Source organism: Meriones unguiculatus, chromosome 3, assembly GCF_030254825.1.
Source record: "Meriones unguiculatus strain TT.TT164.6M chromosome 3, Bangor_MerUng_6.1, whole genome shotgun sequence".
NCBI lineage: Eukaryota > Metazoa > Chordata > Mammalia > Rodentia > Muridae > Meriones > Meriones unguiculatus.
In genome coordinates, this window is record NC_083351.1 from 125,123,720 (window position 1) to 125,144,964 (window position 21,245).

General features: G+C 38.7%; 1 protein-coding gene across 1 annotated transcript in view; it reads right to left on the minus strand.

The window, feature by feature from the left end:
* Nucleotides 1-855: 855 nt before the first annotated feature.
* Nucleotides 856-21,245, minus strand: part of Nup155 (nucleoporin 155) — a 61,305-nt gene continuing 40,915 nt past the window's right edge. Inside the window, exons 26-35 of the mRNA XM_021655643.2 lie at nucleotides 20,059-20,212; nucleotides 19,777-19,881; nucleotides 17,788-17,942; nucleotides 13,611-13,740; nucleotides 12,672-12,785; nucleotides 11,155-11,275; nucleotides 10,654-10,764; nucleotides 6,895-7,031; nucleotides 5,046-5,152; nucleotides 856-4,211 (exon numbers count right to left, since the gene is read on the minus strand). Of these exons, the coding sequence (XP_021511318.1) occupies nucleotides 4,073-4,211; nucleotides 5,046-5,152; nucleotides 6,895-7,031; nucleotides 10,654-10,764; nucleotides 11,155-11,275; nucleotides 12,672-12,785; nucleotides 13,611-13,740; nucleotides 17,788-17,942; nucleotides 19,777-19,881; nucleotides 20,059-20,212 (1,273 nt within the window). The 3' untranslated portion in view covers nucleotides 856-4,072. The remainder of the gene's footprint in view (nucleotides 4,212-5,045; nucleotides 5,153-6,894; nucleotides 7,032-10,653; nucleotides 10,765-11,154; nucleotides 11,276-12,671; nucleotides 12,786-13,610; nucleotides 13,741-17,787; nucleotides 17,943-19,776; nucleotides 19,882-20,058; nucleotides 20,213-21,245) is intronic.

Genomic DNA, 21,245 nt, shown 5'->3' on the forward strand with positions numbered 1-21,245 from the left:
GAAGGCCAGACTTCAACCTTTCAGATTTTGTTTTGAGACAGGGTTTCTCTATGTAGTCCAGGCTGTCCTGGAACTCACTCTGTAGACCAGGCTAGCCTCAAATTCAGAGCTCTGCCTGACTCTGAGTGCTGGGATTAAAGATAAGTGGTAGCACCATCAGGACAGCTTTTTAGTTTTGAGGGTCCATTCGTTGTTGCACTAAAACTAGCTCCAGATTGTTGTTAACTTTATTGTTAATCATCTAGTCCTCACATGTCACTTTATCATTTCTTCTAATGATACACATCATTAGACTGCAGGCTTCAAAATGACACCTGAATAAACACAAAAATTTTGAAGCAGTGAGATAAGTGGATAGATACTAAAACTTACTTAGAAATTGGTGAGTAATACATTTTGAGGGAGGAAAGATGTTCAAGATGATATCATATTTCTAATTTACACAATTAGATAGTAAGGACTGAGGTAGAAAATAAAGGAGGAAAAGAGGGCAAAGTGCAGGGAGACCGGGATGTATTTAAGCTTGGTCAGGCTTCCACAGAGACCTTCAGAAGTCAATCAAGAGTGGGTTGGAGACATGCTATCAGGATCCTGGATCTGACATAGTAAATTAATTTAAAATGCAAAACTCATGGCAAACAAAAAGAAATACTTAAATTTCAAATATGCTGTATAGTGCTATAGAAAATAAAATGAAAAAGTAAAACCGATGGCAATTAATGTCCAGTGTGTGAAGGAAAACAACCATTCAATTAAAAAATAGCGTTAGTTCTTGCAAAATTTTAGTTTTAAGACTCTTACCATTTAGCCTCAACCTCTTCAGTTATACATAAGGAAAACTGAAGCATTTAAAAGTTTTGGTAGAGAACTCAAAAGTGTGAAAAGCTTTATTATTAAGATAATTTAAGTAAGGATATTCATAGAAAATATTAAAGAAAACATTAATCTCTTTTAAAACCTCAGATTTGGGGTTTTAGTTAATTTATTTGCTATGACTATATCACTGCTATTTTTCCTCTAGTGAAGGGGAGAGGAAACATGAATATACAAAGTATCCTAAAGAAGAAAATAATCTGTGAAAGGTTTCTGAGATTAAGCTAAGTGTAAAACATAAAGAGAAACTGACGTCATCCCAATGTACAATGAAGAAGTTACTAGTTAATAAATAATTAAAACCCTGTCAAACAAATATTACACACAAATCAGGTCAATATCGTGTATCTTACATAAACCCAGCGTGTCTTAGTCATCCTGCCACACCAAAACTATCTAAAATAACAAGTACATCATAATCAAGACTTTTGGCGACTCAACTGTCCACAACGAATGTACTTTCCTAAGACGTTCTACCACTGACTAACACCTGATCACTAACTTCCAGGTTCTGCATCCCTCTGGAGGTGCAAGTTAAGAGTCCGAGTACACAGGCCATGCAGATGCTTTTCTTTGGTGAATGTTCAAGTTTCAGCAACAACAGACCAGCAGTGTCTTTTCTCTTTGGAAGGCCATGGCAAACATTTGCTGTGGGGCTAAAATTCTTAAGCTCTCTCAAAGTGTGCTATAAGAACAAAGGGAACAGCATTCAGGTATCTGTCAACTACATCCTTTGTGACACAGTGTCCTGCAGGTCTATTAAAAGATACTGTGCATATATGTGTATAGTTGTTTCACCTTTAAGCCAAGCAGGGTGTGAGCCTTCAATCCTCCGACCTCAACATCCTGAGTTGGTGATTAGATGCAAGAGCTACCTTCCCTAGATAACTGAGTATATGTAACATGTATAATGTGTAAATATGCTCACAACGCAAATGGAGATAGTGCCATGTACATCCAGCAGAAATAGATCCACAACTAAATGAAAGCATTTAAACAATACGTTCATTTAAAATAAGGACAGAATTTTAAATGCACAAAACCATTAATACATCAAATGCATTCACTGTACAGACTAGCAGAGTTACTTAAGAAAATGAAAAGCTAAAAAATGAGGTAGTGATACCTAATTAGTGGTGCTTTGACCTTTATAATCTTAGTAAAAGATAAAAGTAGAAATATATTCATGATGTATTTACAAAACTGCCGTCTTGCATCAGTGATAACAAGCAGAAGAGAACACTCCTACCAGTAGCACAAATAAGAGTGGAATCACGGTGGCACATGCTTGGATTTCCAGTACCTAGAAGACTGAAGCAGGAGGATCAGCGTATGTTTGTAGTCTGCCTGGGCTACATACTGAGACCTTGCAAAAAAAAGGGGGGGAGGTGTAGGAGGATGAGGTTGAGGACTAGGACCATAATCAGTTGATAAGGTGCTTACCTAGATGTATGAAACCCTGAGTTTAAGGCCCTGCACCATGAACAGTGGGTGTGGGAAGCATGCCTATATTCTTAGCACTCAGGTGGTGAGGGCCAGATCAGAAACTCAAGATCACTCTAGAGAGCTAGAGTTTCACACCAGCCTAGCCTATGTGAGACTCAGTTGCAAAAATAAGATAAAATTAAAAACACCCACAATAATAGCAACAACAAAAAACTAAGGAGAATGGGAAGCAGTTTTGGTTTTTCTTCTTTTCCTCTTTCTTTCTGGCTAGCCTTAGTCATTCTCATTCTTTCCTTTTGTCATTGATAATGCTGTGGTACACATGGTTTAGCGAGCTATTCTAACATATTAAAGATAATTCAGGGGTTGAGGACAGAGCTTCAGTGGTAGAATACCTACTTGCTTAGCAAGAAGACCGTGGATTCAACCCACCACTATTAGAAAAAACAAAACAAAACAAAAAAACAGAACCTAGATTACTAAAAACTCTGCTTTATCCACTATGACTTGGATAAAACTTGTGTTGTCACTGGTAAGAAAGGGGGCTGGAGAAATCAAATCAGAGAGGAAACTCAACCCAGAAACTATAGAAAACAAAGGATTTACAAGTGGTTGTTTTTGATGTGACATGAATCTGGAAAGGTTGTTAAAACACAAAAATAGGCACTTATGCCAAGGATTTTGATTTGGTAGATCAGATAGGGGACCCAGGAATTTAACTTCCCTCATACTGCTAGCCTGAAGCATACATACTCTGAGTGAGGATCCTAAGGAAACAGTAGTTACTGTATATTTGTGGCTGAATTATAGCTCACTATGTAGACCAGGCTGGCCTTGAACTCAGAGTTCCCCTTCTCTTCTCCCAAGTGCTACAATTAAAGGCCAGCACCACCACAGCTTGTTAATCATGTAGGTTTTAAGTACAAACAACAGTGTTACAAGTTTATCACATGCTCAAACAGTCCTGAATCCTGTTGTATGTATATACAACATACATACATACCCCTCACACAAATAAATGTCTATGTAAAATCTAATGTACATATTTATGGTGAGAGAGAGAGAAAGAGGGAAAGAAAAGCTAAGGGGCTGTAACGGGTAAAATTAGTGATTCGTGAAATTCCTAAAAATTAATTTAAAATGCACATTTAGGACTATTACAATCTAACACTATGAGAAAGACACAGCCTGTAAGGTTTTCTTCCCGTGAGACAAGGTCTTACTATGTAGCCCTTGGCCTGGAACTCTCCGTTTCATGAGTTCTAGAGATCTGCCTGTCATTGCCTCCCCAAGTGCTATATTTAAAGGCACGTGCCACCACACCTGGCATAGCTTAGAAGTTTTGATACCAACATCCTAGATAAACCTGGAAATAAATAATACAAATTCAAAATTGTTACCAGTAAAAAATTTAAAATAACATCATCTCTGTGTGTCAGAATCACATATAATCTTATTGCAGCTTTTTGCAAAGTGTTGGGTTGTATGTGGTGTTAGGCAGTGAATCCAGGGCATTTTACATACTACACAAATGTTCTACCAGTAAGCTACATATTTGGGCCCAAATAATCAATTAAAAAAAAATACTAGTTATAAAAACAAATTCATTTGGCAATATACTATTTGTAGATAACTATCACTCATTAAAAACAAATTTTACCAAAATTCTTAGGTATATAACACCTGATTTCTGGACCCAGCTGAACTTTTATTTTACAGACAAAAATGCAAGCAGGAAAATATACTACAATAATTAATGGAGGCGTTCCAACTTTGCTTGGAGAGATTTAAAGTTCCCAGTGATGGCTTGTACTGCTACTGAGGAGCTCATTGACTGGAGCTCCACCAGATAACCACAAACAGCATCCAGGCAGAGGTTCGTAAATCTTCTCCTGTAACAGGAAAGACAGCAGGTCACCCACTTTCTTTTCTCTGTAGGTTTAATACAGTTTACTTTTATGTGTGTGAGTGCTTTGCCGGCACTTGTGTATGTGCAGCAGGCATATGTCCAGTACCCTCGGGGCTAGAGTGGGCATCAGATACCCTGTAACTGTTGTTATGAATAGTTGTGAACTGCTAAGTGGTTGTTGGGAAGTGAACTCAGGACCTCTGCAAAAGCAGAAAGTGCTCTTAATCACTGAGCCACTGCCTATTTCAGACTCCAACCAGCTATACCTAAACTCATTTCCTTCAAGGGGCTGTTTCAGACCACGTTTTGATGAACGTTCTTATTGTCCTTGCATTGAAAAGCAAGGAGTAGATAACTGAGTAAATACTAAGTTCCTGAAAATGGAAAGGGAGCTTAGCAAGGCCAGCTACCTCATAATCACCATTCTCAATTTGAGGACTGTTAGCTGAGGGGCACTGAAGGATGATTCCTGTTAATATAATTTATATTTGTTCAGCTTTTTAAAAAGACATTTCCTTAAATCACACCACAAAGAGGTAACTGAAATGTCTTGGTCCTAGGCCACAAATCCAAAAGTGAAGGAACATACAGCAGTTCATGAATTATTTTCATTTTAGAAAATTTAGGACCACTTAAATTTAAAACTTTCTGATCTTTCATGCATGCTAATGGTTAGGTGATCACTCAATAGTTACTGGTAATGAACATAGGAAATCCCCTACTTGCTTCTTTGTAATCTCTAGAGCATTCCACATCATTCCCAACTTGTTACCCAGGTACCTACTAGAAATACTTAGAACTTTCCTACAATAGTTACCTATCACAATTTAAAACTTGGCTAGGATTCTCAACGTATCTTGTCAACAATACATGGATACAATCCAAAAGGTGCAGCGGCCTTTTCACTCTGTTCCAGAATGGATCCTAGGAAGAGAAAAAAATATATGTATGTACAGTCACAGTTTGCCTTATTGCTCACCAAATGTGTGTGTATTTTTCCTAATTGTTTATGTTGGCTGAAGAAGTCTTTGGAGACCAAGAAAATTTCTACTAAAAAGCATTAGAAACGGAACTGGAGGCAGACAGGCAGATCTCTTGTGAGTTTTAGGCCAGTCTTGTCTACATTTAAATTTCTAGACCAGCCAAAGTTACACAGTGAGAGCCTGCATTAAAAAAACAAACAAACAAACAAACAAACAAAAACCAAAAACAACCAAAAAACAAAAAGAAAAACAAACAAACCCTCCAAAAATGCCAAAGATATGTAGTTACTAAATTATATACTAGGCTAAGTTAGTATTTGAAATAAAAACCATATTTTCAAAGGTGGGCAGTGCACACCTTTAATCCCAGCACTCAGGAGGCAGGCAGATCTCTGTGAGTTCAGGCTAGCCTGGTCTATATAGTGCGTTCTAGGATAGCCAGGGCCTATCTCAAGAAAACAAAAACAAACAAAAAACATTAAAAGACCATATTATGATACTTTTTACAAAGAATAATTGATTCATCATTAGACCATATAATGTGAAAATAAAGAAAAACTGGTATTTCTATGGGCTGTGACCTATTTTCCTTTGAATGAATGCTGTCTGAACCTAGAATAAAACAAACTAGCAGTTACAGAACCTTAATCTGTTATTACCCACATAACTAGAACAGCTGCTTAATATCTCTAACCTCGTCTTTTAGTAAGGTAAGATGAAGACACTATTTTCATTATGGCCTAATTATGAGGCTCAGTTGAGTCATTACTGAACAAGGCAGAAGATGCCTTGAACACTGTTACCAGGCAGCTGTGATGTCACATTATGCTTCCTAATTAGGAAGCTAAGGTAGGAGAATCCCAAGTTCAAGGCCAGCCTGGACTATATATGGCAAGACCCTGTTTCAGAAATCAAAACCAAATCAAACCACCACCAACGCCAAAAAACAAAGCAAAACAAAACCCCAAGAAGCACTGATAGATGACACAGCCCTCTCACATTGTATAACAACATAATATATAGAGGGCCACAGAGGGCCTGAGGAAACACTTGGAGATCAGAAAAAAAGGCATCGAGGATGTGTCCATTGCAATCTTTGTTCTTAGTTGAGACAGAGTGTGTCACTGAATGCTCAGCTAAAAGGACCCAGGATGCACCTGTTGCTGCCTCTCTAGTATCGGGTTACAAACACACACTTGCATTTAGTTCTGGGGATCAAACTTGGCTGGAAGCTCTTAGCTGGCTGAACACCTCCCTATCCCCTATAAAATATTTTTAAAATGAGGTTACAAGAATAAGTGTGCTGTTATTTTGTTTGCTTAAAGCAAGCTGAGAACTGGACAATTATAGTCTAGTGGTAGAGCACTTATCAATCAATCATGTGCAAGGCCTTGGTATTTGATCCCCAGAAATAGTCCCCGCTTTGGTTTATTATGAAGACAAGAGCAAATACATATAATTATATTTATCAATATAAAAACACTAATATTTCACTTTAGTCATGACCTACAGCAGAGTAACTCTCAGTACTGAGTCCAAGTTTATTTTACTTGCACGGTTGAAGCCAATCTCTACTGAGAACATTTAGCCTAAATGATAAGATCCATATAAACATGCAATCAAAGTGCCTCACTCTGTGTCCTGGAACAAATCAGATAGGGAAGACCATTTTGTTTTCCTTACCCGTGATTTGAAGAGCTGATCGTAAACTTCTAGTAGTCTCGGTAAAGGCACTCCGATTTCATTCATGGTCTGTATCACAAACCCCACATCCCAGTTTAAAGTACAAACTTGCTGCTCCAGGAACTGTACAATAAAATCTGAAGAAAAAAGGTCAGAAATTCGGATTATGAAAAGGTTCATTTTCATTGAGTAAGTATGTGAGCGCTTGGCCTGCATGCATGTATGTACACCATGTGTTTGTTCTGTGTCTGTGGGGGCATCACATCCCCTCGAACTACAGTTACAGAGGTTTGTGAGCCCCTGCGGGGACTGAACTCAGGCCCTCTGCAAGAGCAACAAGTATTCTTATTGCTAAGCCAGCTATAAAGCCTCAGAAATTTGAATTTTTGGCTTTTAATGCAGCAAAGTGTGAAAACAATTATTGATAAATAGTTTCTAGGGGCTATCTGAAAATGAACTTCAAACATATTTGAGGGCCAGAGAGGTAGGTCATTTGGGAAAATGGTTGCCTTTAAAAATCAAAACATAAGAGGTGCAAGCTTGTAATTCCAGCACTAGGGAGACAGAGACAGATGGGTTCCTGGGGCTTGCACACCAACCAAGAACCAAGGACTCTTCAGGCTATCTTATATCAAAAAAGAAAAGAAAAGTTGAGTAATACTTAGGGAAGTCTCTTGACCTTCATACTCACGTTTCTGAGCACCTATACATAGAGGCACACATGTATGCATACATATCATTTTGGGGGCATGTTCTTTGTCTGTAGAAGGCCTTGGATGTAATCCTCAGGACCAAAAACAAAAACTCAAACAAATTGAATAAAAGTAAAATATAACCTGCAACTTGGAGACAGAAAGCAAACTGTAGTTGCCTCGAGCTGGAAGGGAGGAAAGGCTACGACGTGACAACTAGTGAGTGCAGGTCCCTTTTGGGATAGATGACGATCTCTTAAAGTTCGATCTCACATGTCTATGCTAAAACCATTAATCTGTACACTTTAATTCCACTACTGGAGAGGACATGATAATTGATCCAAATACTCAACAGCCCGTCATAAAAAACCACTAGTTTAAAATGTATTTTTAATACTGCATGCTTCTTGTACTTACTTAATGGTTTTGAGGCTTAGTCCACAAACAGCCACATACAGGTTGGCTTCAACTCTCTGCATAGCTAAGGACAACCTTAAATGCTTGATCTTCCTGCCCCATCCTCCAGAGTGCTGGGATTACAGGCAAATGCCAAAACACCCGGCTCTATGTGTATATCGAAAGCTCTAATTGTAGCCTCATCTTATATCCATTATTGTCTTATAAACAAGCTTTAACTAGATTTATAATTATGATACTTGAAACCATAAAATAACCAATGTAAATGTCCATGGGCAAGAGGTATCACTGAAGAAAAAAAAAAAAGGAAACTATGTTTGACACGGAATTTCTCTCTTTCTCGCTCTGTATGTATGTTTTTGTTTTTAATTTTTTTTGAGGCAGGATCTTTATACAGCGGTTCTGAAACTATGAAGACCATGGTGCCCTTGAACTCAGAGATATGTATGTCTGCCCCTGCCTTCTGAGTTCTGGGATTAAATTCCAGACTAGCATGGTGGCTACAATTGAAAGATGTAGGACATATATTAACATTTCTTTTCTTTGAAAGTTGGGAGTCTCCCTTTATAACCCTGGATGGACTGAAACTTGCTATGTAGACCACCCTGGCCTTTAATTATCAGAATGCTGATCACCTTTGGGACAGGACATTTGATCACATTGTGAATCCTGAGATTCTGAACCTTGTTTCTTGTTTAGTTAGGTTGAGCACTAACATACACCTTTAATCTGAAAACTTTCTGTTTATTTTAAACAGGTGATTATGGTGTGGTTCAGCCAGTCCTAGCACACACCTTTAATCCCATAGCTTTTTGTTCGCCGGATTTAATAAAGTTGACCCTAGGTCAAGAGGCGGAGCAAGAAACCAGCCGACAGGAATTAAGGAGTAGGAGGGACTTTGAGCTTAGGGATATTTAAGACAGAGTGCATAAAGCTCTTTGGTTTTAGCTTAGTAATCTTTAGTTCTCTGGCTTGTTGGGCTTTGAGCTAGCAAGCCTTTTGGGCTTTTCCCATCAGGACGTGAGCTGAGACAGCTGGATGTGTTCTCTGTCTCTCTGAACTACCAGGTTTTCACCTGAGAACCCGAGTCTTATTGGTAAAACAGAACCACTGGAATTTTCATTAAAAAGGAAAAGAAAATGAAAACACACACCTCTACCTCCTGATTGCTGGGACTGAACTTTGAACCTGTCTGAAGTCTCATGGGGCTTGTTAAACCATTGAGTCCGAGCTACTCAACACTCCATGAAGTTAAAAAAAAAAAAAATGTCTAAATCAAAGCCAAAGTCTCTTAAATGGTCCCAAATTTTAACTGTTTTCACACACCAAAAAACCCAATTAATTTCATCTGCATATATTATGCATGTTTTTGTGTATATATGTTTGGGAGCCCATGGAGGCCAGAAGAGGGCTTTGGTCCCCTGAAAGAGCAAGCGCTCCTACACTGCTATCTCATTTTCCTATCAGCGAAGTGGCATGGACACAGTGTAGTTTCTACATCTCTCTAACAACAAAGAGATCTTAGCATTTGAGATAGTAAGTCTGAGAGTTCATTTCAAAAGACCAAGATATTTAAGGATAGTATGCAGTTTAGTGTCTCTAACATGTACAAGGTCTTGGGCTAAACCTCAAGCAAGGCAATGAGTGTACAAAATGAAATATTTTAAAAATAATGTGAGTACTTAATATCTTCATAGAGATATTGTGCTTCTGTTTTATAACAAAGAGAGAACTCTGAGTTAGCAATTGGCTCAAAACAATTACACTCAGCATATCTGGTAAAGAATCAAGTTCAGGAAATTAAAAATCTAGTTGATTTGTTCTTAAAAAGAAAAAAAAAAAAGAAAGAAAGAAAGAAAGAAAAGCCAGGCATACTAACATACACCTGTGATCCCAGAAACTAAGGTGAGGTAGGAGCATCCAATGTTTAAAGCCAGCCTGGACTATATAGATAGAACCTATTTCAAAAACCCAAGTTCTGGCCAGTATAGTTCAGTGGCATAAAACCTGCTCACCACATAAAAGAACATGAGTTCAAATCCAAGAACTACATATAGAATAAAAGGAAAGAGGGAAGAAATGAGGAAAACAGACTGAGAAAGAGTGTGAGATGAAAGATTTGGATATAGTGTACACTTACAACATCTGTAACCCAGTATTCATTCAGGAAGCTAGGACAAGAATGGAGTTTGAGACCATTCTGGGCTTCAGAGCAAAATGCTCTCTCTCTCTCTCTCTCTCTCTCTCACACACACACACACACACACACACACACACACACTACTTTAAAGTAATAGAGATCAACTGAATCTCACATTACCAATCAGTCATTTTTAGTTCTTATTTGACACTTGCATTGGTTTTTCAGCAATATAATCAGTTAAACTATACTGTCAGCCAGAAAGCATAATTCCAAAAAATGATAGAGAAACTTGGAAAAGCTGCTCAAAAAAATTTCAGTCAACTGTTCATTAACAAATTCTGTTATTCTTCAAGGATTCTTTCTGAAGAGTCAGAATTAAAACTGCTGAACTAAACAGTAAATGTATGAATAGCAGAAAACAAAACAAAACACCTTTATAGGCCAATGAAGTTTTCCAATGGAGAAAAACCATGAAACAGAAAATAAGATAGCAAGGATATTGCTTACCCAAAGGAAAGAAACGAGGTGTGCCAGCATAGATTTTGCCAAGGAGGACAAGTTTGAGGCTAAGAGCATGCATTCGGTCTGATGAACTCAATGTTACACTATCATTCAATTCTAGAAGAGACATGTCAATAGAAACCACAATTATTCTCATGTGAACGATTTATATTGGCTACTTAAATGCTTCAAGATTCAAATTACCAACATTTGCATTACTGTAACTAGCAGATTCTGTGCTTCCGTGAGTGTCTGATATATGTCTCACAACAGTACTGGTTACAAGACTTCTAAGATAATTGTGAAGTGGTATACAGCAAATAAACATTTTACCCTTTCACTGCACCCAAAGATTCACCATGGTCATATCTGAGTATGTCATCCACATCCTTTCTGGTAGGTTCATATAGCTTATTTCCCTAGATATACTTAGTAGCTACTGCTAGAAGCTTACTTTCTCTGAATCACTAAAAATACATAGTAACATACCTATGACCGAGCACTTACCTTTCTCTATAATATCTTGCCAAAGTGTATGTACCAATATGGGATCTGAGTAACCGGCGCAATGAATGATTGCGAGTTTACACTCTGCGAGTTTAAATGGGTCTGCAAATTCCCCATAAAGCTGTGGAAAGAAATCCCAAAATCAAACATTCAACTACATTAGAGGTTAATAGTGAAGTATGTCTTTCATTTAAAAATAATCAAATACTTTATCTCGAGTATATAAAATATTATACAAGTTGAGTAGCCATTATACAAAAGTCTTAGAAAGAAGCATTTTAAAATTTGTGCACAAGATACCCTGAGGATGGCACCCAAGCTTGAATGTGAAATCTGCATATTTCATATACACTTTATTATACATGTAGTCTGAGGAAAATTTTATACAAAACTTGTAACGACCCTGCGTTACAAGTTTGTGTGAAAATTTGTGTGAAATTTTCTACTTGCAGGTCTTGCTAGTGCTCAGTTTCGTCTTTGTCACTTTCTTTTGAAACAGGGTCTCCATTTGTACCCTCAAACAGGTGTCAGCACACATGTGAGAGGAGGCTGCTGCTTCATGTCCTAGAATGTCCTCTAAACCAGGTAAAGGATCATGGGGAAGGCCAGGTGGTGGTGGCACTCGCTTTTTTTTTTCATTAGTTTTTTAAAAAGAATTTATTTATTTATTATTTATACAATGTTCTGCCCATTGTGTGACTGCATGCCAGAAGCAGGTACCACAGCTCACTATAGACAGTCCTGTGCTGGGAATTGAACTCAGAACCATTGGAAGAACAGCCAGTGTTCTTAACCTCTGAGCCATCTCTCTAGCCCCGGGCACTCACTTTTAATGCCAGCAGTCAAGAGGCAGAGGCAGGCCCATCTCTGTGAGTTCCAGGCCAGCCTGGTCTACAGAGTGAGTCCAGGACAGCAAGGGATACACAGAGAAACCCTGTCTTGAAACAAACAAACAAACAAACAACGGAAACCAAACAAAGAACCCCCCTCAAAGGACCATGGAAACCATATTGATCAAGGTGTTCCAGAGCACTTGAAACCATGTACAAGAATACCTACAGAAGACACTGTGGGAAGAGTGCAGAGCAAGAAGTTTGGATAGTTAAGCTATAAATTAACTGGTTTTAAGCTGGGTGTAATTGCATGTGCTTGTAATGCCAGCAGAGGCAAACGATTACCATAAGCTTAAAACCAGCAGAGTTATATAATGAGACTTTGTCTGAAAATACAAAGTCAAAACTATAACTACAAAAACCAGCAAAAGGCTTGCTGGTTTCAACACAGCTCTCACTTGAGGCTAATAAACACAGCTTGTTATTTCTGCAGATCTGGCAGGAACTGCTCTGCTTTTTCTAGGAGTCATAGTAAAAGTCACGTGCAGTAGCTAGAACCTATCAGTCCAGTGACAAGCTATCAAAGAGAACTTTCTATTTACTTTCTCATGAAGCAAATCATACACACGCATGCATCTCTAAAAGCAAGGTGACTATTTCAGGAATTTCACTGGCTTTTATTACCTTAGTAATGTCCATCAGCTCAGAATCCAGCTGAGAAATTGCATCCTGCACTGAAGAATGATGGGAGTACTGCCTTTGAAGTGTCTCTTGTATCTGAAGCTGGATCCTAGCAACCTAGGTTAAATAAAATATGATGTATTAATATCTTTATACTACTCTACAGGTACCTGAAGAAATAATTCTTTGTCTAAAAGTTTAAGTTTGCTAAAATGAAGACAGTTTATGAATACACACTTATATTGCAAGAGACTGTCCTCTCAATGTAACTGATGTCACAGGAAACACTGCTGCCCAATGTAACTGCCATTTGTAACTCAGCGATCTAGACTGCACCTCCAGCTGCCAATGCCATATGACAGAACATTCCAGAAATGAGAAAGGAAGTCAAGCATTTGATGCCAAGGCTGTGGTTGTCAGAGAGGAAATGTGCGTCTTGTGAAGCTTTTCTTTTCTTCCTCCACTAGTTATAGCAAACCGCCTTGGGAATCAGAAAACAGTCTGCATTCCTAAAGTGATCCTAAGAAGGAAAGCCAACAGAGCATTTGACTATTTTTTGTGATAAATAAGCTCTTTCATTTAGACAACCAGAAGACTTTTAATCTCAGTTAAAATAGTGCAGTGCCATGTGAATGAATGATAGATGCCATCAGAATGAATGACAGATGCCATGTGATCCAACTGCTGCTGATCAGTTGAGAAAATGAAAACAAAACAAAAATTATGAATAAGCTATGGAAAAATATTTCAAACTATGCCTCTATGTCCCATACATTGTTTCCTTAAGTTTTACATCTAAAGATGACAATAAATAAACACTTATAAACACAAGTGTTTGGACTCAATAATGACTTCAGCAGAACCCCGAGTCATGGGTAAGAGGACACAGTCTAACTGTGGCAGCTACTCTAACACAACACAGCCTGAATATTTAGTACTTACTTCCATCTTCTCTTCTAATTCATGCAGGAACTCGCCATCTGCAGCTATGGATGAAATGGCAGTGGAACTTTTTGCACTAAGAATGGCTCGAGCAATGTATTCTAGTCGCTGCTGAAGTGAAATTTCTGTGCTAGGAAGGAAAAATCTGTAATTTTAGCTTTACCGTTTCTTAAGATGTGAAGATTCAAGTATATCAAGTCAGACATACTACGCAAAAGGTTATTTGAAATGCAAAAAATTATTTGGTTTTGAAATTTGATACAGGGTCTCACTATGCAGACGCTGACTGGCCTGAAAAAGGCATCACTCACCCTGCCTCCACCTCCTAAATTCTGGAATTACAGGTATTCACTGTCATGTCTGCCCAATTACTTTAGCTTTCTAATTGGTTCATAACTTTAGATAACAAATACTCATGTGTCAAAAACAAAATTGTACCGCTACTGGAATCACTAGGTATCCCACATTGAGAGGCATGTTATTTGGGAAGAAAATTGGGGTCTCCTTATGTTTTTCGTTTCATTAGTAAAATAATTTTAAAATGGATTAGAAAGAAAGCTTGAGGACAATTTTATTGTTTAAGAGAAAAATAACAAACAGGACAGATAAGCTGTAAACTTTAGCAGCAGCCTGGGGGAAGAGATGAAGAAGATAAAAGGAAAAAACTATTATGTTTAAGTAGTCACATGAGGAGAGTAGGAGAGGCAGAGCAAAGGCAGGTGGATCTCTGTGACCTAGAGGGTAGCCAGAGGAAGAGTGATAAAGTCCAAAGAATTGGGGAAATCAAGGCTTTGGAAAAATAGACAAAAAAAAAAAAAAGACAGAAAGAAAAATAGTTAGCTCAGAAAAGTGTCTGTACCAAGGGGGAGGGGTCTTCTTCAAGGTTAAGTGGTGTAGAGGAATTTTAATTCAGAGCATGGCAGAAGATCTGGAAAGAGATCACATCCGAAGACCTTCTAGGTCTGTGTGCTCCAGCTGGAATACAAATAATACAGGAGAGAGAGGTAAGCAGACCTAAGTTCAAGGCCAGCCTGGTATAGAGCAAGTTTCAGGTAAAGAAAAGCTTAGGTCCAGGTGTGGTGGTACAGGCCTTTAATCCCAAACAATGAAGGTAAAGTTAGTTTGTACAAGGAAGCACTCATGTTTGAAAATGATATTTAATTGAGTGGCAGAAACAGTGACGAATCAGAGAAAGATTTGACAGAATACGAGAGAAGAGAGAAGAAAGGGAAGTTACTTATTAAGGGGCAATGTGGAGAGAGGAGGCAGTTTTACTGGGAGAGTTTTGCAGAAAAAGGCTGAATAAGAGAACAATCTAAACATAGGGGAAGACAAATGGAGCCAGAGAATGAGAAGAGCCATAAGTTTAGAAAAGATTCCTGGAGTTAGTATGAGGCCAAGAATAGCAATTCAAAGGCCGAGGGGAAAAAAAAAAAGCCAGATTCAATCAGTTAGGTGCGAGAGGAGTTTGAGCCAGAACAGCTGAGTTGAACCAGCCAGCTATGAGCTAAGTTTTAAAGACAAGAAAGGGTGAGCTTTCTTGTCTTTAAAACTAAATCTCAGAGGCTGAAAACATTCTTTGCCTAGGTTAGATTGTATGGAGGCTAGAAGCTTCAAGGACTAGGCCTAGGTTTAGCAGACAGAGGCAGTAAGAAACGGAAACAGGCGAATTTAACAAAATGGATTATCTCACTAAGGGGATTATTATTCCTCCCTGTCCCTAGCATGTCTTCAGGTGACTTAGCTTTCGTGTGGGCTAGATTTACAGACAATTTGATTAAGAGAGGACACTTACTGTCACATAGTTGGTAATATTTAATCTTAGGAGCAGATCAGAATGGCAGGACTCCACCCAGGGCCAGAGAACAACCTTCCCTTAATGGGACTCATTAGAGTCCTGGTATCCATATTCAATGGCCTCCTAAGACTACTTCAACAGACCCCTCAACAGCTGAGACCCTAAAATCACTTAAGAGCTAGAATGAAACTCTAATGAAACTCTAGATGCATGAAACTGTCTTAAAGAAACAAACAAGCTGATTTACTTATTGGGAATGTCTCAGATCAACCAGTATTAAAGTGTCCTTTGCAGGGTACTGGCAAGATAATTCAACAGATGCAGGCAAGTTCCACCAAGCCTCATGACTCAAGTTTGACTCAGGGGACCCACAGGGTGGAAAGAGAGAACTGACTACATCCCGCTGTCCTCTTTCCAACACACACGAGGTGTAACATGTATGTGTCCACACACAAAGGTAAATGAATGTAATAAAAAATGGAAAAAGTTTGTAAACCTAAGTCTATTCTGCATCAGAGAAAAGGTTGCTTCTTTTAAGGCTTTACTTGCCAGGTGTGGTGCATACCTTTAATTCCAGAGAGGCAGAGGTAGGTGGACCTTTGTGAGCTAGAGGTTAGCTCAAAAAAAAAAAAAAAAAAAAAAAAAAAAAAAAGCCTTACATAAGTGACCTATAGTTATGTTTCTAATACTATTTCTCTTCCAAAAAGAGAGCAAATAAAGTATTTTCCTCACTCTTCTATCAAAGTAGAGACATGTCTGTCAGTTGATTAGCAAACTGCTCATCCCTTGCAGTTTTCTCTGTGCATTTAGGAGTTCTGTTATTAAAAGAGATTTCCTTTTCTCCTCCATCCCCCATTAAAACTAAACATTTTAAAAGTAAATAAATAATGGGCTACAGAAATAGCTCAGGAGTTAAGATAAGAGTACTGCTCCTCTCAGCATCCATGTCAGGAAGCTCACAAATGCCAGCAACTCCAGTTCCAGAGGAGCTGATGCCTCTCTCCACAGCCTCTGGGCAGAGCAGTACGTGTGCACACAGGCTTACACTCACTCACTCACTCTTTCTCTCTCTCATACACACACTGATTAAAAATAAAATAAATCTTTGAAAAAATATTCTTATTGTAGAAAAAGACTGAGAGCTGAAAAAAGCGGACAGGTTATCTCCTATGAGGAGGAATTACAGGTGTGAAAAAAAGATGCTCTTGAAAAACAATGCCTAAGTATAAGAATATAATAATTTTTATAAAGATGAGACCATTAAGAGATTCTGTTGAAGCAACAGAATGAAATAAAATGATTTTAGGTAATTGGTATGTTAATGGTATCTAGGACTGCATAAGGACAGCTAAGAATAATACTGAAATGAGAGACAGAAGGCCTGGATTAGGGTTCAACACAAAAGTACTTCTACCATGATCCATAACAAACATAAACTAATCATATAACCTTAAAACCTGCAGCTACAGACTGATAGATAGATGGCTCAGTGGTTAAAAACACTGTCTGCTCTTCCAAAGGACCCAGGTTCAATTCCCAGCACCCACATGGCAGCTGACAACTGTCTATAACTCCAGTTCAAGGTATCCAACACCTTCACACTAATGCACATAAAATAAAATTAAATAAATTAAAAAAAAAAAACCTGCAGCTACAGTGGATTTAAATTCTCCCTCTTACATGCCCCTGTTGTGGTAGAGATGGAGTGCAGAGCCTGGAATAAGTTAGGAAAGTACCCTACCACTGTGACACATCCCCAGCACTGTGAACTAATAGAAGGCAGTAGGTTAACAAAGACCTTTATAGAAAATTGCCTTTTAAGCAGGGTAGTGATAGCACCTGCCTTTAATTCCAGCATTCAGGAGGCAGAGGCAGGTGAATCTGAGTTCACCTGCCAGCCTGGTCTACAGAGAGGGAGTTCTATGACAGCCAGAGCTACAGAGAAACCTTGTCTCAAAACACAAAACAAAAAACCCAACCAACAAAAAGTTTGTCTTTTATTATATCAAAAATTAAGAAGGTCATTTTATATTTTCCATGTGAGGGAAACTTTTAGAATTGAGTGATTATAAAGGACAAGGAAGCCAATAAGCTTTGGGTAGAATCTGTAATAAACACAACTATACTGTCAGTGTCCCCCACCCCAGAACCCTGCACAGACACAGAGACTCACACTTCCCGCTGGCCATAACTGAACTCTCGATTTTCTTCCTCAGGGGAGGGTCACTGGAAACCGGGTGTGCTAAGTACACATTCCATCAGTGTGCTACCCTCAGAGCCCTTCGGCCCCAGGCTGGTCGACCTCAGTTCACATGGACAGAACTACCCAGGCAGCTCTGGGCTACTCCTTACGAGGAGACTCGTTTCTGCCTTCCTTACCTGTGCATGTCGGCCAGCTTGGATAGGACTCGAGCTGCACTACTGAAACTTCTGTTCTTCTCATAGTACCTCCAGAGTAAATCCATATATCGCACTCTGTTTTGATCCACTTTGGCCATTCGGACTAAATGTGGCTCCAGAAATGGAGAAGCAATCTAGAAATTGCAGTCACACAGAAACTTTTTGAATCACCTAGGTGTTTTAAAGTAGAAAACACTGTATTTTGTGTGTGTGTGCTACTAAGACACGTGTTTATGCACATGTCTTGTTTTCTGAAAATAAGGAAAACTGAATCAATAAACAATAAAACATCAATACTTAAAATAGAAGATTTTCTCATTACAAAATGATTTCATTATACTAATTAATGAAGAACCTTCTGTAACACATGAACAGAAAAACAATTCACCGTAAAATTCTAATTCTTTTAACAAACTTTGAAAAACAGTTACTGATTCTTAGCTCAAAATGCACCCTTGGCACTATCAAACCCCAGGACTTAGGTTTATAAATCAAGGAACAATGATACACAAATGACATCTTTGAGTTCACCTAGTGACTAAATGGCAGAGCCTAATTACTGATCCAGAGACTTCTACCACACAATGCTTTTATCAAATCAGCTCCTAAACAACATTAAAGCAACAGTCTGTTTGCTTGTGAGAAAAAGCAATTACATACCTAGCTTAATGCTAACACTTAAAAACTAATTTCCTATATCTACAAAGACTATTGTTATATAACTTAGAAATAAATTAACATTGCATTATTTTGGCTTCTTTGTCAAATATCAAGTATCCATAGGTGTGTGGATTTATTTCTGGGTCTTCTATTTGATTCCATTGATCCATCATTCTGTTTCTATGCCAGTACCATGCAGTTTTTATTACTGTTGCTCTGTAGTACAGCTTGAGATCAGAGATGAAGATACCTACAGATGATCTGTTGTTGTACAGGACTGTTTTAGCAATTCTGGGTTTTTTACTTTTCTATATGAAATTGAGATGTCTCTTAGCTGAGGAATGGATATGGAAATTGTGGTACATTTACACAATGGAATACTACTCAGCAATTAAAAACAAGGAAATCATGAAATTTGCAGACAAATGGATGGAACTAGAAAAGATCATCCTGAGTGAAGTATCCCAGAAGCAGAAAGATACATACTGTCTATACTCACCTATAAGTGGATATTAGACATATAACACAGTAAAAACATACTAAAATCTATACCTAAAGAAAGTAAGCAAGAAGAAGGACCCTAGGTAAGATGTTCAATCCTCATTCAGAAAGACAAACTATCCTGTCTAGACATCAGAAGAGGGAGAAACAGCGACTAAGACAGGAGCTACCACAGGAAGCTGCTGAAAGACTCTACCCATCAGGGTATCAAAGCACATGCTGAGACTCATAGCCAAACTTTGGGCAGAGTGCAGGGAATATTATGAAAGAAGGGAGAGATAGGAAGGCCTGGAGGGGACAAGAGCTCCACAAGGAGCTTAGAGGTCTTTTCTGAGACTGATACTCCAACCAAGGACCATGCATGGAGATAACCTAGAACCCCTGCACGGATTCAGCCCATGGCAGCTCAGTCTCCAAGTGGGTTCCCTAGTAAGGGGAACAGGGGCTGTCTCTGACATGAACTTAGTGGTGGGCTCTTTGATGACCTCACCCTGAGTGGGGATGGAGGGGTGAGAATGGGGGACTCGGGAAGTGGGGAGGCAGCCTTACAAGACAACAGAGGAAGACAATGCAGCCAGTCCTGATGAGACCTGATAGGCTAGGGTCAGATGGGAGGGGAGGAGAACCTCCCCTATCAGTGCACTAAAGGAGGGACATGGGAGGAGAAGAGGGAGGGAGGACAGGATTGGGAGGGGACTACAGCTGGGATACAAAGTGAATAAATTGTAATTAAAAAAAAAAAAACCACTAAAATAAATAAATAAAAATAAAGTAACACGAACCATATTGTGCAAACAATATTTTTACCTGTAGTAGTTTATCTGCAAGGTCAGCTTGTATCAACCAATTATAAAGAGCAATACTAAAGAGCTCATCCTTGGACCGCTGAGCCAATTTAAGCATTTGTTCAAACTAAAATAAATGAAATAGTGAAATTAGCATGGCAAAAGGCTTTCTTACTGGACCTAATACCCCACCGATGACCTTCTGGCAAGAAAACCAGTTCAGCAGGAACATGTAGGAGCAGCTTCCATTCCCAGTGATTATGCCACCACTACCACTTCCAGAATAAACATGCTGGTCCCTTACATGATGTCCTGCTTCTTCATTGCTCAGCATGTTGGGATCTGACGACAACACCGGAGGACCAGGTTTTTTGGGTACACTAGGAGACTGAGGAGCAGCCTTACTTTGATTTACCAGTTCTTGAAGGGTGTCCGTGATACACTTGTAACTGTTTAATCTGAAAAAGGAAAAGGCCAATTGAATTACTTAACCAGAAAGTATTTTTCTCATATGAGATCAGGCCAGGACATATTAAGACCTTGTCTCAAACAGTGGATCACGAAGACAAGACAGCTATGACGACACTGGCTCTCTACATCCAACATGCAGCCGCTGTGGCGGGACTAAGAGTGAAGTTTTGCTCAAAACTAGGGATTGGAGAGATGACTTAGTGACTAAGAACCTAGCCACACTTCCAGAGGACTAGGGTTCAATTCCCAGCACACGGCAGTCCAGAAGATATCAGGTACAAAAATGATGCATGTACATGCAGGTAAAACACCCACAACATGGGGGCTGACAGGTGTCTGCTCTTCCAGAGGTCCTGAGTTCAATTCCCAGCAACTACATGTTGGCTCACAACCATCTATACTGGGATCTGGTGCCTTCTGTGCGTGCGTGCGTGCGTGCATGTGTGTGTCCATACACATAAAATAATAATGATGATAAAATTTAAAAGATCTCAAAACCAAATCATAGTACCCTATATCCTCTGGCTATCCCTCAAAAAATCCAATACATTTTTCAAAAGATTTGAAAACATCTGGTTAAATGTAGAAGGGTAAAAACACAAACAACAAAATTTAAAATTAGCACATTTTTCTTTATGTCTCTATAAATTGGTAAGCATTTAAAAGATTTCCCTTTAAAAACAAACAAACAAACAAACAAACAAAACACAAACCTTATTTTCAAGTAAAAATGGAAATTGGGGGTGAAGGGAAGGGAACCAGTTTTGTTCTCAAATTGGAGATCTCAAAATATGTAGTAAGTAAAAAAAAGAAATAAACAAAAGGAAGAAAATCTCACAGTTACAGGTCAAAAACTGTTTATAAGGGACAGCTGTGGTGATACATGCCTTTAATCCCAGTACCTGGGAGGAGGCGAGAAACTGATCACTGAGTTTGAGGGCAGATTAGTTTACACAGATTTCCAGATTAACCAGTGAGACCATCTTTAAAATGAATGAATGAATGAATGAATAAAGTAAG